Consider the following 16,742-nt stretch of genomic DNA (forward strand, 5'->3'; position numbering starts at 1 on the left):
ATGTAGCCTATTTAAAATGATGTGCGCTTCTTACATTCACCTTTTCATGTTTATTCAAATACTTTTCATTCAAATCCATATGGTTTGGTTTCAATACTTCAAAACCAAATTGTAGGTTCAGGTAGTATGTTGGTTAAATTGTGCTTTTAATGAATGGAGTGAATTTGGAGCGGCCGTTTTGTTTTCCTGTGAGTGCACAACAGTCTTAGGCGGAGCAGTCGGAAAGGACATGGAGCGCCGCGAGCACCTCTCCATGAGCAATGAAAGGGATTTCCAACTGGTCCACTCCGCTCACATGCTCTGACACGCATACACACACCAATTTATTTCTATGTACAGTACACTCTATTTTCACATTCAACCTAGTTCATCTTCTGGCACTTTCCTTCCCTACAGAGGAATCCCGGTAGCAGTAGCCGGGAGCGGATCTACTACGGTGACAACACACAGCAGATAGTGGATGATGGTACAGAATTCACGGGCCGTATCACAGTGTCCGACATTGGGGACCAGGAGGGCGTGCTGCTTACCATCCAGGACGTCCAGCTGACTGATGAGAGGGAGTTCTTCTGCCAAGTCAACGGCATGGCTGCAGGCAACGGAGAAGGCAAGACCCACCTCAGGGTGTTTGGTAAGACATTGCACTCTGCATCAGTCTCTTCCTAGCCTGATGGTCCAGATCTGTTTGTGCTTGATCCAACTTCTCTCTCCTTGTTATTCAAATGATCAAGGATTTGGGTACAGCACAGTATGGGCACATACCCTGCCCATTACCAGGTGTTTCAGTGGTTATTGATAAAATGCGACTATACACGGATGCGACTATACACGGATAATGGTCCTTCTGTAGCTCAGTTGGTAGAGCATGGCGCTTGTAACGCTAGGGTAGTGGGTTCGATTCCCGGGACCACCCATACGTAGAATGTATGCACACATGACTGTAAGTCGCTTTGGATAAAAGCGTCTGCTAAATGGCATATATTATTATTATATATTAATGTTATTTTTTCCAGATCCTCCAGAGGCCTCAGTAATTGAAGGTGTCCATGCTGGAATCTCTGTGACTAATGAGCTGCCATCAAGGGTAGGCACTAGGCAGTCCACTTGAGTACATCTCACTTTATCTCTCAGTCCATGAAAGCAACATTGAACATTATAAAACTCTTTAAGGTATCTTATTCTCTCTATACAGATTGCATCGTGTGAGGCAAGGAACAGCTTCCCCAAACCCAACATCACCTGGTACCGTGACAGCAGCCCACTTACCCCCACACATGGCCGTGAGTAGCAAGAATACCAATGGACTATCTCACCAACGGACTATTTGTGAAAAACTAGTCAAGCAATTTTCTTGTTTTGACTTCATGTGGTGATACTCACAACAGTCACTGAAATACATGTTGTCGTTACATGAAGAAGTGTTTCGGATGTCATCTATCTACCAGCCTGTGATAGCAGCTAAATCAGTGTTTTTCTCACCCCTCCCAGAGATCAATGTGGTAACACTGGTGACCCGTGAGTCCAGTGGCTTCTACACGGTCCAGAGTGAGCTGCAGTACAAAGTGGCCAAGGAGGACAAGGATGCCCTGTTCTCTTGTGAGGTCAGCTACTACGTTCCAGAAGGTGTGAGGACAGCCAAGTCCAAAGTCATCAACATCACTGTGCACTGTAAGAAACCTACCAACTGTCATATACCCCAGACATGCTATCGCTAACCACACAACTTATGCTAACTCAGCATGCTAATACTTTTAGCATTATTGAGTTCAATTGAATGTATTGCTAACTAGAGCTAATGCTTCCTCGTTGTGATAAAGGCGCTCTCCAGTTGTTTTTATGAATTTCCCTACCATAAAACTAGTAGGGTGTTTGCTGGTGTTTCTCTCTACAACACCCAAATGAAAGCCTATGCAATGATATCAGCCTATCTAAAACAAGTCAACAGCTTCTGGGTTGTCAAAGTAGTAAACCAACTAATCTAATCCAAACCCACCATCTTTGGCACTCTTTCAATTTTAGCCCACAATGTTTTCTCAATGTGTCTAGTGTTTTTTGAACCAATTTAGCATACCATGACAGTGATGACAAAACACAAACTTTGCTTTTGTCAGTGCTGAGTAAATGACTGGCTTGTAAAGCGGCGTAGCCTGGTGACTTCACCAGGCGTTGAATAGCCCTGTTGATGTATGGTTTTTGTCCCGCAGTCCCCACGACCATCATCGAGTTGTGGAAGGAATCTCCCCAGGGCCTGGTCAAAGAGGGGGACACTGTGGAGCTTCGTTGCCAAGGCGATGGCAACCCCCCGCCGCCCTTCACTTTCAACCGAGAACAAGTAAGAATGGCCCGCTTTTCTGCGTCTGCCTATTGAGTCGAGAGAACCATAAAACGAGGGAGAAAAAATGACACGCAGGAGACATCTGGAGAATGTTTTTGATATTCAGACTCAGGCCTCGGAGTAGAAGTGTAGGCCTTGTGAATGGGACCGCATAATGTTTGACCCTGTGGCTCTGGGGGAGATCTTTGTACCCCGTCGGGCAAGGTCTTTGACTGACTGGAGATCAAAATCCTCAGGATGGAATAGTTCTCATTCCCATGTCTCACACACAATACCTACAGTATGTTCAACTGACCACAATAACACATTTAAGGTTTCTCCTGTTGGGTCTTAAGACTGGGATGTGGATAGAAGCATGATTTGGTCATTCAGAGCAGGGGTTTTCTAACCTAATGTAGCAGGCGTAAAATAAATGCCTGAGCGTGACACCCCACATTCTGCTCCTGACGAGAGGAAAAATCTGTCGGGTGAGGTTCAACCAATCCAGTAAATGTGGAGGAGGAGTTATGTTGGAGTGTTGCCTTGTCAATGTCCAAAACCATAAGTCGCGTCACAGAAAAGTCTATTAACAGGATCCTTGGGACACCCCAACTCTGACCTCACCCCATAGAGACCCACAGCGGATGTGTCATAATACCCATAAAACCAAAAACCCATAAAACCAATCGTTTTTCCACCCTTCATTTTTTCCCATAGGATTTTAGAGACACTTAGAATAAGGGCTGTGTTTTGTTTTAGGTTTACCCTGGAGTGACGTTTTGATAACCATGTAAATCTCTCTCGGACCAGGTGACTTTTATCAATGGATTCGGCTCTATTTACTCTCAGCTGACACCTTTACTGACAGGTATTGTGTCAATTTAAAACTTGCACAAGACAGTTCAAAGAATTGTCAGTTTAAAGAAATGTTGCCAATTTATAAATGACTAAATATAGCTAACATTAGATAGTTAATACAGAGATTCTTACTTTTACCTCGATTCGGCAGTCTCATCCAGATCATCAAGGCATTTGTAGTTTTTGTAGGATGGCCACATAAAAATTGTCTCTACTCGTTTGCAACACTTACTACCGAGTTCCAAACTGCCTCTGCAAGCAACGTCAGCACAATAACTTTTTGTCCGGAGCTTCATGATATGGGTTTCCTTGGCCCATATTCAATCAATCCCTATCCCAGTCTGCTGTGCCCACATACTTCAAGATGGCCACCAAGTCGCTCTGGATAAGAGCGTCTGCTAAATGACTTAAATGTAAATGTAATTGTTCCTGTTCCCAAGAAAGCTAAGGTAACTGAACTAAATGTCTTTCGCTCCGTAGCGCTCACTTCCGTCATCATGAAGTGCTTTGAGAGACTAGTCAAGGATCATATCACCTCTACCTTACCTGCCACCCTAGACCCACTTCAATTTGCATACCGCCCCAATAGATCGCCAGACGATGCAATCGCCATCACTCTGCACACTGCCCTATCCCATCTGGACAAGAGGAATACCTATGTAAGAATGCTGTTCATTGACTATAGCTCAGCATTCAACACCATAGTACCCTCCAAGCTCATCATTAAGCTCGAGGCCCTGGGTCTGAACCCCGCCCTGTACAACTGGGTCCTGGACTTCCTGACGGGCCGCCCCCAGGTGGTGAAGGTAGGAAACATCACCTCCACTCCGCTGATCCTCGACACTGGGGCCCCAAAACGGTGCGTGCTCAGCCCCCTCCTGTACTCCTTGTTCACCCATGACTGTGTGGTCAAGCACGCCTCCAACCCAATCATCAAGTTTGCAGATGACACAACAGTAGTAGGCTTGATTACCAACAATGACGAGACAGCCTACAGGGAGGAGGTGAGGGCTCTGGGAGTGTGGTGCCTGAAAAACAACCTCTCACTCAACGTCAACAAAACAAAGGAGATGATCATGGACTTCAGAAAACAGCAGAGGAAGCACCCCCCTATCCATATCGACTGGACAGCAGTGGAGAAGGTGGAAAGTTTTAAGTTTCTCTGCATACACATCATGGACAAACTGAAATGGTCCACCCACACAGGAGGCTGAAGAAAAGTGCAAATCAATCCCAGAACAACAGCAAAATACCTTGTGAAGATGCTGGAGGAAACCGGTACAAAAATATCTATATCCACAGTAAAACAAATCTTATATTGACATAACCTGAAACCATAATGCTCAGCAAGGAAGAAGCCAATGCTCCAAACCGCCATAAAAAGCCAGACTACGGTTTGCAACTCCACATGGGGACAAAGATCGTACTTTTTGGAGAAATGTCCTCTGGTCTGATGAAACAAAAATAGAACTGTTTGTCCATAATTACCATCGTTATGTTTGGAGGAAAAATAGGGAAGCTTACAACCCGAAGAACACCATCTCAACCATGAAGCACGAGGTTGGCAGCATCATGTTATGGGGGTGCTTTGCTGCAGGAGGGTCTGGTGCACTTCACAAAATAGATGGCATCATGGAGACGGAAAATGATGTGTATATATTGAAGCAACATCTCAAGACATCAGTCAGGAAGTTACATTTTGGTCACAAATGAGTCTTCCAAATGGACAATGACCCCAAGCATACTTCCAAAGTTGTGGCAAAATAGCTTAAGGACAACAAAGTCAAGGTATTAGAGTGGCAATCACAAAGCCCTGACCTCATTCCTATAGAACTGAAAAAGTGTGTGCGAGCAAGGAGGCCTACAAACCTGACTCAGTTACACCCGCTCTGTCAGGAGGAATGGGCCAAAATTCACCCAACTTATTGTGGGAAGCTTGTGGAAGGCTACCCAAAACGTTTAACCCAAGTTAAACAATTTAAAGACAATGCTACCAAATACTCATTGAGTGTATGTAAACTTCTGACCCACTGGGAATGTGATGAAAGAAATGAAAGCTGAAATAAATAATTCTCTCTACTATTCTTCTGACATTTCACATTCTTAAAATGAAGTGGTGATCCTAACTGACCTAAGACAGGGAATTTTTACTCGGATTAAATGACAGGAATTGGTAAAAACTGAGTGTAAATGTTTTTGGCTAAGGTGTATGTAAACTTCCAACTTCAACTGTACATGTATTTTAATTAAATGCATGTCAAAATATTGTCTGTGAGTATAACAGAACTGATATTGCAGGCGAAACCCTGAGAAAAATCAAAACAGGAAGTGGCTTCTATTTTGAAAAATGAGCCAGAACGATAACATCGCGTCAAGTGGTCACATGAGTTTTGCTCGCGCAACAGAGTTTGGACAGCCATTGTTTTCCCCTCTCCTGCTGTGAAAGACATTTGCGGTTGATATATTATCGATTATATATTTTAAAAACAACCTGAGGATTGATTATAAAAAAATGTTTTACATATTTCTGTGGACATTATGGAAACTATTTGGAATTTTTGTCTGCGTTGTGGTGACCACTCTTTCCTGTGGATTTCTGAACGTAACGCGACAAACAAAGAGAGGTATTTTGGATATAAAAATAATCTTTATGGAACAAAAGGAACATTTGTTGTGTAACTGGGAGTCTCGTGAGTGAAAACATCCGAAGATCATCAAAGGTAAACAATTCATTTGATTGCTTTTCTGATTTTCGTGACCAAGCTTCCTGATGCTAAGTGTACTTAATGTTTTGTCGTGCGATCGATAGACTTACACAAACGCTTGGATTGCTTTCGCTGAAAAGCATAATTTCAAAATCTGACACGACAGGTGGATTAACAAAAGGCTAAGCTGTGTTTTCCTATATTGCACTTGTCATTTCATGAATATAAATATTTGTAGTAATATTTATTGAATGAAGCGCTATGCTATTCAGCGGTTGTTGATGACACTTATCCCGATATCGGGATTGCAGCCATAGGGCAGGAACATTTTAAAGGGTTTATATACTGTAGCTCCTGGTAACCAGACTAGTTAAGCTGTTGTTTGGGTGTGACTTAAAAGGTATAGTTCACCCTAAAATCTATGTTTGCCAAAGATTTCCATTCCATAAAAGTATCCAAAATGTAAATGTAGATCCATTAATATGACAGTGTAAACATGGTGTTGCCCCTCTCAGGAGCAGGAGACGGCGCTGGAGGCCAGCGATGACACTTTGGTGCTGAGGGAGGTGATCCGTGGGGACAGCGGGGTCTACCAGTGTCGTTCTCTGGACCTGGACACCTACGAGCAGGTCACGGGAGACATGCAGCTCACTATCCACTGTAAGTTAGCTAACACACACTGAAACATGCGCACGCACACGTACACTTGTATTTTCTTATGCTCTGTTTAGACTGGAAGTGGTTGAATTAGTTGCTTGACTTAGTTTACGCCATCAATTATTTTTTACCCATGGCCCTTTGATTACCAAGATAGCTCTGCTGTTGTGTTCCATTTGCTCACTGTCACTGCATCACTTCATTACTCATTAAGATAATTTACATTTTCACCGTCGATTAACATGATTTGCAGTGATGTAATGGTACTTAGCAATGTCTTGTCCTCACATCATGTCTACTCTCTCCAGATCTGGATCCAGCTGTTGTGGTGCCCAAAGACTCCGAGATCTTGTTAAAAGGAGAGAGTCTGACTGCTACCTGCAACGCTCTGTCTTCCCTGGAAACTGCCACTGTCTGGTTCAAGGTACAGTATACCCCGTAATAAGCACTAACTTAGTGCTTTAAATGCAACACAGTTATTAGACTGACATAACAGATGACCATGTCACTTGCCGAATGTAGCTAATCAGGCATTGTCATTCAGTTATGTGGACTTAGTAATGTTCCCTCTTATATGTCTTATGTTTGTGTGTATAATTTTGTCTTTGTGTAGAATCGGCAGCAGGTTGGAAAAGGCCACATGCTGTTCCTGCAGGATGCCACCTATGACACGGCAGGAGAGTATGTGTGTGAGGTGACTGTTTCTTCTCTGCCTGGACTGCACACCTCTGGCTCGGTCCACATCATCGTCCAAGGTGAGTCACCACGCCACCACATGTACTCTCTGTAACATACAGTCCATTTCTGGGGAACTCCCAGGGGGGTACACATTTTAGCTTTAGCCCAGCACTTTCACTACTTGGTGAGTAGTTGTATCAGGTGTGATATGATAGGATAGAACAAAAACACATCCACCCTGGTTGTTCTACCAGAAACAATGGATTGAGAAACAATGGATTGAGTTTTTCAGATAAGATGTTTTCAAAAACGGTCTTTTACTAGAGTCTATAATGTATATGTGTTTGTAACCCGTCTCCCAGGTGCTCCCCAGATGAAGGATGCTGACAGGGAGGTTGAAATGGATGAGGGAACTGGGAAGTGGGTGAACCTGAGCTGTGAGGCACATGCACACCCCCTGCCCACCATCTCCTGGACCGTGACTGGCAGCCAGGTAAAACAGGGCTTGGTAGTACAATGGGCAGTTTACATATGTGGGCATATTTACATTGCATGAATTTAGATTTTTTTTAATGCTATCTAATTTTCTTGGTTATGTCTGTTTCCGATGCACATTGGTGTGTGTGTGTGTGCTGTGTGTTAACAGAGCTGGCGCGAGGTGCTGACCAGAGCCACGGAGCACAGCACTATCAGCGTGGTGTCCATCAAAGTGACCTCTGACATCACAGCCTTCTGCAACGCCACCAACGATATTGGCACAGAGACAAAGTCCTTCAGCATCAGAGCCAGTAAGCCACCCTGCCACATACACTACATAGGAATATATGGGCATTAGTGATGCGCGGGTTGACTCATTACCCGCAGTCCCCACAGTTATAAATGTGGGGCGGGCGGGTTTAGGGTCATGAAACATCGTGTGGATGAAGGGCAGGTTGAATAATGAGAAAACAATACATTAAAAATCCATAAATGTATCATTCTTGTGCAATTCATATGCATAGCCTAAGCCTCATCTTTAGGGTCTAACTGTAGAACAACAAATACCTGCCAATTGTCAAGGGCCAGAACAATAGTCTAATGTTTGGGAAAGATTTGGTGACGTGGTGAAAGAGGCTGATAGCAGTGTCACGTGTGATAATTGTGAGGCGCTATACAAATTCGACAGTCATAAGATGGGGACTTCAAAATGGCCCGTCAAAGGAACTGCATTAAATGGAATACTGGACACTACTGTAGGTCTATAGCCTCTCACATAGTCTAATATAATATGAACTCCTGCAGAATTAATCATTTCTTGCAGTAAAATTATACACCAAATTTACATTTCTACTCTTGAACAGGAGTGGAGAAATATGTTTTTTTTTATTTCAGCATCTTGAGAGAACGAATTCACGTTTAGGGACCGTCTGTAAAGGTGCTATCTTTATCAGCATCATAAAAGATGATAGTATTTCAATCACATAAAATATGCATCCAAGCTGAACTGAAATCTTATCAAAAACATTTTGGGTCGTTTTAACAGTTTTTAAACACTAACTTTCATTAAAAAATATATATAATTTGAAACCAGATGTTTTAGGCATAGTTATAGTGAAATACGTCAATTCTGGTCTTCATTTAGATAGTTTGTTGCAAAAGTGATACGCTATATATACAGAAACCCCTACACCCCTTCAATTTAGTGGATTTGGCTATTTCAGCCACATCCATTTCTGACATGTGTATAAAATTGTGCATACAGCCATGCAATCTCTATAGACAAAAATTGGCAGTAGAATGGCCTTAATGAAGAGCTCAGTGACTTTCAACTTGGCACCGTCATAGGATGCCACCTTTCCAACAAGTCAGTTCATCAAATTTCTGCCCTGCAAGAGCTGCTCCGGTCAACTGTAAGTGCTGTTATTGTGAAGTGGAAACGTCTAGGAGCAACATAAGCTTCGCCGCAAAGTGGTAGGCCACACAAGCTTACAGAACGGGACTGCTGTAGCGCATAAAAGTTGTCTGTCCTCGGTTGTAACACTCACTACCGAGTTCCAAACTGCCTCTGGAAGCAGCTTCAGCACAATAACTGTTGGTCGGGAGCTTAACGAAATGGGTTTCCATGATTTTGGAATGAGATGTTCGACGAGCAGGTATCCACATACTTTTTTGGGTCATGTAGTGTATACAGTTGAAATCTGAAGTTTACATACACCTTAGCCAAATACATTTAAACTCAGTTTTCACAATTTATTTCTGCTTTTATTACTTTCATCACATTCCCAGTGGGTCAGAAGTTTACATACGCTCAATTAGTATTTGGTAGCATTGCCTTTAAATTGTTTAACTTGGGTCAAACGTTTCGGGTAGCCTTCCACAAGCTTCCCACAATAAGTTGGGTGAATTTTGGCCCATTCCTCCTGACAGAGCCGGTGTAACTGAGTCAGGTTTGTAGGCCTCCTTGCTCGCACATGCTTTTTCAGTTCTGCCCACACATTTTCCATAGGTTTGAGGTTAGGGCTTTGTGATGGCCACTCCAATACCATGACTTTGTTGTCAAGGTATTAAGCCATTTTGCCACAACTTTGGAAGTATGCTTGGGGTCATTGTCCATTTGGAAGACCCATTTGTGACCAAGATTAACTTCCTGACGGATGTCTTGAGATGTTACTTCAATATATCCACATAATTTTCCTACCTCATGACGCTATCTATTTTGTGAAGTGCGCGAGTCCCTCCTGCAGCAAAGCACTCCCACAACATGATTCCCCCCACGTGCTTCACGGTTGGGATGGTGTTCTTCGGCTTGCAAGCCTCCCCCTTTTTCCTCCAAACATAACAATGGCCAAACAGTTCTATTTTTGTTTCATCAGACCAGAGGACATTTCTCCAAAAAGTACAATCTTTGTCCCCATGTGCAGTTGCAAACCGTAGACTGGCTTTTTTATGGCGGTTTTGGAGCAGTGGCTTCTTCCTTGCTCAGCGGCCTTTCAGGTTATGTTGGTATAGTACTCGTTTTACTGTGGATATAGATATTTTTGCATCTGTTTCCTCCAGCATCTTCACAAAGTCCTTTGCTGTTGTTATGGGATTGATTTACACTTTTCGCACCGAAGTACGTTCATCTCTAGGAGACCGAACACGTCTCCTTCCTGAGCGGTATGACGGCTGTGTGGTCCCATGATGTTTATACTTGCGTACTATTGTTTGTCCAGATGAACGTGGTACCTTCAGGCGTTTGGAAATTGCTACCAATGATGAACCAGACTTGTGGAGGTATACAATTTTTTTCTGAGGTCTTGGCAGATTTCTTTTGATTTTACCATGATGTCAAGCAAAGAGGCGCTGAGTTTGAAGGTAGGCCTTGAAATACATCCACAGGTACACCTCCAATTGACTCAAATTATGTCAGTTAGCCTATCAGAAGCTTCGAAAGCCATGACATAATTGTCTGGAATTTTCCAAGCTGTTTAAAAGCACAGTCAACTTAGTGTATTTAAACTTCTGACTCACTGGACTTGTGATACAGTGAATTATAAGTGAAATAATCTGTCTGTAAACAATTGTAGGAAAAATTACTTGTGTCATGCACAAAGTAGATGTCCTAACCGATTTGCCAAAACTCTAGTTTTGTTTATGTGTTTATATTCATAGCTACATCAATCAGACTTAACAAGAAATAGATGACAATGGTGGTAATGTCAACTTGTTGTATTTTTCCCCAACTGCTATGACTGATTGGTGGCACAGTCTGCTAAGACTGTTGCATCATAGTTCAGAAATTGTGAGTTCTAATCTTTTATTTGCAATATTTGTCCCATGCCCACGCACTTCTAATTCTGAAAAGTGAAAGCATTCCTGTGAAAGGGGTCACACCGGTCGTAGTTGTAGGTTTTTATATGGTACCCAAGACCAATCTGTGAGTTAATTTGACCATTGAAAAAAGAGCTGCGGTGTAAAAATGCGGATTGAATTGAGCCCCCAATCTTCATTTTCAAGGTGATGATTGCACTTTTCTTCCCGACGCTGCAATAAATATGAGTCCACTTTTAAAATATTTGTTTTGCCCCACATGGGGGATTTAATCTTACCGCAAATAGCAGTAAATGGCAGGAACTCAGCACCTTATCACTGTGAGCTAACTGTCCAGATGTGTATTTCCTCGCAGTGAACATCATTTTATTATCAGAGCGTGACAGTGGACCTCTGGTAAGTATGCTTTAGTGAGAAAGTTTTGGGATCAAGGACAACTACGTTTACCCACCCCCAAAATTGATATTTATGAGCAATTTCCCACACCCACAGTAAAAATACATTTTTATTTTAAACAGCTCACTAATGTATATTGTTGATGGGAAGGTCTTACATTTTAGTTGTTGTTTTGCTTGTCCACAGTTCCCATGGTCACTTCAACTGCGCCCTACTCACCTGGTAAGACAGCAATCTCACTAGTATTTTGTTCTTGCTGATCTCTGTTTCTCCTCATCTTTTTTAAAAAGGAGAACAGGAGCATATTTTATCACTTTTATTTAGACAGTTGGAAGTAGTACAGAGAAGAAACAGCACAAATGTGTGGGATGGAATTCCTACCCATGTCACTATGGATAACATGTGCTTTGGAGGCTTCAGCGCTACCACTGAACCACGCTCCCACACTGTCTGTTCTTCTTCACCTTTAGATCACTCTTATCTAGTTGAGAAGAACTTTTAGATTTTTTTCATATGCTTTCTCTCAACTTTTGTTTGATTCTCTCTGAATGCACACCAACCCAGACAATGAAGGATAAGCCAACGAGGCAACTAAATAATTAATGATTTTCATACGTGCAAAGTGTTCGCTGGAACGAGTGGGAGGATTGGCTCTGCTCATTGCCTGCGGGTACATTTAAAATTCTGTCTGAAAGAGACAAATCTAACAGGAAAAAAAGAGCAAGACAACACTTATAGTGGTCGAGTTCCAAAATATAGTGGTCGAGTGCCAAAATCACTTATATTTACTTATTATTGGGGAAGTTAATGCGCTGTCTCACTGTTTTATTGAGCTGTTGCAATAGAAATTCTCATAAACCCACACCCAGACTATTGTTTCCCTTTTAACGAGGGCTTACTGCATGGTTAAATATAGGAGTTAATTGCTCTGGTAGGTAGTGGCACTCTCTAATTTCATCCTGGGGGGATTGCACTGAAATGTTGATGGCTCTGTCACAGGGGCAGGCCAGGGCTATTTCCCATCTCTCTCTGCCCAGTGTCTGGAGCACTCACTCACAAAGCAAGAGAGCTGAAGCTGGGAAGTTAATGTGTATATTCAAACCCATTTTTACATTAAAAACCACACCAGCCTGCAGGGAACATACAGTAATTTGTACAATGTTCCGAACACAACAAATTAACTACATCTATTGTGCCATTATGTCAGAGAACCAGGAAATTGACATTTGATTTGTTTCCCAATCTGCTTCTTATGACTTGGCCATAATTCATTACCAACAGCTCCATACTCTACAACTGTTGTACAATCTGGATCCCAGGACTCCCTGGAAAACAGTGGCTGTTACTGAGTGGACTATCCTGGCTAGTGTCTACTATCCTCCACATCTTTTATATGTTTTGTCCTACTATTACATCTATTTTTGTTGGTATTGCAAGAAGAGGATGGGCCACCCATCCCTGGCCACTATGCTTCTGAATTTGCTTCTGCCTTCTCTTTGGGGTCATGGCTGGGTTATTTACAGTTACCACTTTCTGACAACTGCTAATGTAAAAAGTTGTCACAACTGCTTTGACAACTGCTGATGTAGCAAATCTGAAAACGTTATTTGTCCTTTTTATGTCTTGGGTATATGTTGTTTGTCTAGGGATGTTTTCACTTTTTTTTACACTAAGGGCACTCTCACATCATGAGTCATGGGTCATTGGTCACGTGTATAGGCAGCACAGGTGACCAGGAAGTGTTTACCCTTATCATGTCTGGATGATTCTCCATGGTCATTCTCCATTCTCCCAGTTTATCAGATCGGTGAACAGGTGTAAGCATTAACCTGAGCTTGCCCTCCCCTCTCTCTGTCTGTCTGTCTATATAGCTGAGGGCAATGGTGTGATCATTGTGGTTATCATCCTCTGTATCCTTCTGCTGGCCATCCTGGGCAGTGTGCTCTACTTCCTCCACAAGAAGGGAAAGATCCCCTGTGGCCGCTCTGGCAAGCAGGAGATGTGAGTATTGCACTTTAACAACTGGTCTAGGGACAGGTTTTGTGTCTAGTTCTATAAGGTAGGTGCTACACATTTGTGGTGTGTTAGGGTAAATTACAATGTAAACCACCCTGAGTACTTGAAAAAGTGTTATGTAAATGTATTCTATATGATCCTCCATAGATTAGTCTTTTTGCCTCTAAGAATGTGATACTGTCCTCACTAGAGAGGACTTTTGAGAGTTTGTGCTCTCCATCCACAGCACTAAGGAGAACCCCAACAAAGATGACATTGTGGTGGAGATGAAGACTAACACCAAGACCGAGGATGCCGGACTTTGAAGGGCGTCAACGGTGACAAGAATGGCCCCAGCGACCAGGTAACTATGGATACGAAAGCTATACGCTAAACAGAATTAGTCTACTGTCTAATGTATTTCTTGAATCTGGCATGGCTCACCGAATTGACATTTTCTGGTGTTTTTTTCTCCGTGTGTGTTTTTCCCTGGAGTAAAGTACATGGATCTGAGGAAGTGACATATGCAGAGGGCCGAGCTCTGACGTGGCCAGCCAAAGTTCTTCGCCACTCCACCACATCCACCCACAATCCAAGGCTAGACTACTGGAAGTCTTGTAAAAATCAGCTTTCACAATCACTTTATAATTAGGACTCAATCAATCACTTTCCCCTTATTTCTTCTGTGTTCAGCAATATTCCCCATATCTGGCCAAAACCACACAGGAATACACACCACAGATTTTAAGGTGTATGATAGAGGTTTGTAGGATGTTTTGATTGCTCCATTTGACTGTTTCTTCTTTTGTACCGTTTCCCCAAAGCCTTTTTGATTTGATTTGATTTAGCTGTTTTCAAGTGTACGATGACTTTCATTAATTGTGCATTATAAACTTTATAAAGTGTATATATTATATATATTTCGTTATTTAAGATATTTTGACACATACCTTTCAGACTTCATGGTAGTATCTGTTTATGGTGTCATTTTGCTTTAGCTATTCATCCATGATCCATGTTTAGGCGTTCCAACATTATCTTATGGAGGTGATTTGACCATAAATGTCACTCAAGTCAGGCCAAGGGTTCTCTCTTCATATCTTCACCCTCTTAGGGCTCTATTCAATCTGTAACTCTGAAGTGTTACAGATTCCACAATATAAATGTTAAGATAATTTCCGATTGAACCGACATAAGCAGCGTTTACTGTGAATGCAGTCTCCGCTAAAGCAAGAACATTGCCTTTAAATTACAATCATGCTGTAAAGCTGAATTTCCTCGGTGTGGATTAAATAGAGCCCTCAGTTTCTTTTCTGATTGCTATGTCTTCTTAAGCACTATCAGTGGAAATTTAAAGGTACTTCATGTAACAATTCAACAACGAACCGTCTCTTGTTGTCAAACTGACTGGGATAAGCAAATCTGTTGTCAAATGGACTGGTCCGTTGTTGAATTGAAAATACAAGATTTGCTGGCTTCAGTCAATTTGACAACAAGAGATGGTCTGTCTTTTGATAGCCAAGACGGCTGCACCATTTGAATGCAATTTTGTGGAGGCAGAATGTAAAACAAATTGAAATAAATATTGTGAAACTATCATTTCACTATAACTATACATATATTAAGGACATTTTCTGAAATTACAATGGAAAAATATTACATATAGCCCTTTAAGTCCCCACAAGGAAACTCCCTGCCACGGGGGCAAGATGGATCTAAATCCTGTCTGTGTTGACATGTTCCAGCAGTCACACCACTGAATTACAGGACTCTCCTCTTCTACTCTAATCACCATTTACTTATCTTACATGTACACCCAGATGTAAGAAGTATGTGATCTGTGGCAGTATACATGACCTGTTGTCTCCCAAAGCTAATGCAAAGATGGTTTGTTTTGTGAATGGTCTACTATCAGTGGACCAGTTGCTGTTATGTTTTTACTTTTCTTTTGGAAACCTACAGTAAATATACTGGTGTTCAAGACCTGATCCGATGAATAATCAGATTGTGTCTACAACTCTACATTCTTCAAAGCTCTGTTGTACACAATTATAACGCAATTATTTTATATCCATTAATCATTCATGATATCAATATGATATTCATAATATGCTAATCTGTTGACATTGGACCAATTACCCATTATAATGTTTAGACATACAAAATGTCACATTTTGTGGGTGTGTATATATGCACTATATTGGCTCACTAAAAGCTTTGACAGCTATACTCCATCATAAGACATAAGTTCTGGAGCTGCCTATCTGAAGAGAGAAAGCCTCAAGTAAATCAGGGAACGAGTGAGCTTGTCATGTCAGATAAGCAGTAGTGGCCCAATGCTTTGCCACCATTAAGTAAATGGCAAAACGCCATGCCAACAGCCATTTAAATTTAGTCAGCAAAACTCGCCCATCCGGATGGGTCGTTCTCTTGTGAACTACTGTCAAGCTCTTTTACTGTTTGTAATCGTAGCATAAGAACCTTTGTAGCCATGGCCTTCAACTGTCTTTTTTTAAATGGCCTACTGTTTTATAATCGGCCGTGCCTGTGGAAATTTGGCTCATGTTGAAAATGTAAGATACACTGAATATTTTCTTTTTTCTTATTTGCTCTGTGTATTTCTTTGTGTTTGGGTGAGCACCAAGCAGACCTGAAGGTCATTTTGTGTGTGATCCATTTTGGATGCTTATTGTAAGTTATGTGCAGGGAAGAAGTTGTTGCTCTGATTTGTATCATTTACGGAATGGTAATATGTTAGAGTTCAATTTGTACAAATAGTGTATGTTGTGATCCTAACATTGCCTTCAAAGGTAATATTTTAGTGGTCATTGTAAGTGTTTAGTTGAAATGTAATACATTTTGTTCAGCCTGCTTTCATCCTGCCATTGGACTGCAGATAGTGGACCTTTGGTAGTAGTATGACAACTGTGTGCCTTTTTTGTTCAGTCTGGTTTAGTTGTGTTATAGTGTAGTGTTTTGATGCTTATGGAAGGAAGAGGTCTGGACATGAGTGTTTTAGTTTCATTCATTTATGTCACCCAAAGACAGATCCCGACACAGGAGAAGGAAAAACTTGTGGCCTAGATGTAAAAGAGAGTCACTGTTAGTCATAACATATCACTGGTGGTGTTTGCTATCTGGAACAGCTACTGGTGGACCAGCAGTTTATCATTGTTTTATAATGTTTTGATTTTGCAATGTGTGTAAATTAAGTATAGTTCTTGTGATTTGATGCTTGCATTTTTTACAATTCTTTTTTCCAAGAAAATGCCAAATAAAAAAGTTAAATTTGATGTCGCTTTTTCATTGTCATTTTTATACAAAATATTTAAAAGAAAAGTTTACAG

General features: G+C 41.6%; 1 protein-coding gene across 2 annotated transcripts in view; it reads left to right on the plus strand.

The window, feature by feature from the left end:
* LOC123998927 (cell surface glycoprotein MUC18-like) overlaps positions 1 to 16,688 on the plus strand; it is a 55,580-nt gene extending 38,892 nt beyond the window's left edge. The window contains exons 3-16 of one of the 2 annotated variants that reach the window (XM_046304168.1): positions 397 to 631; positions 1,014 to 1,084; positions 1,193 to 1,280; positions 1,489 to 1,668; positions 2,205 to 2,332; positions 6,393 to 6,537; positions 6,843 to 6,958; positions 7,148 to 7,289; positions 7,575 to 7,705; positions 7,859 to 8,000; positions 11,587 to 11,622; positions 13,272 to 13,401; positions 13,643 to 13,759; positions 13,891 to 16,688. In XM_046304168.1, the coding sequence (XP_046160124.1) occupies positions 397 to 631; positions 1,014 to 1,084; positions 1,193 to 1,280; positions 1,489 to 1,668; positions 2,205 to 2,332; positions 6,393 to 6,537; positions 6,843 to 6,958; positions 7,148 to 7,289; positions 7,575 to 7,705; positions 7,859 to 8,000; positions 11,587 to 11,622; positions 13,272 to 13,401; positions 13,643 to 13,721 (1,623 nt within the window). In that variant the 3' untranslated portion in view covers positions 13,722 to 13,759; positions 13,891 to 16,688. The remainder of the gene's footprint in view (positions 1 to 396; positions 632 to 1,013; positions 1,085 to 1,192; positions 1,281 to 1,488; positions 1,669 to 2,204; positions 2,333 to 6,392; positions 6,538 to 6,842; positions 6,959 to 7,147; positions 7,290 to 7,574; positions 7,706 to 7,858; positions 8,001 to 11,586; positions 11,623 to 13,271; positions 13,402 to 13,642; positions 13,760 to 13,890) is intronic. The other variant, XM_046304169.1, reaches the window with a different exon arrangement.
* The last annotated feature ends 54 nt before the right edge of the window (positions 16,689 to 16,742 follow it).

This window comes from Oncorhynchus gorbuscha, linkage group LG16 (genome assembly GCF_021184085.1).
Source record: "Oncorhynchus gorbuscha isolate QuinsamMale2020 ecotype Even-year linkage group LG16, OgorEven_v1.0, whole genome shotgun sequence".
Taxonomy (NCBI): Eukaryota; Metazoa; Chordata; class Actinopteri; order Salmoniformes; family Salmonidae; genus Oncorhynchus; species Oncorhynchus gorbuscha.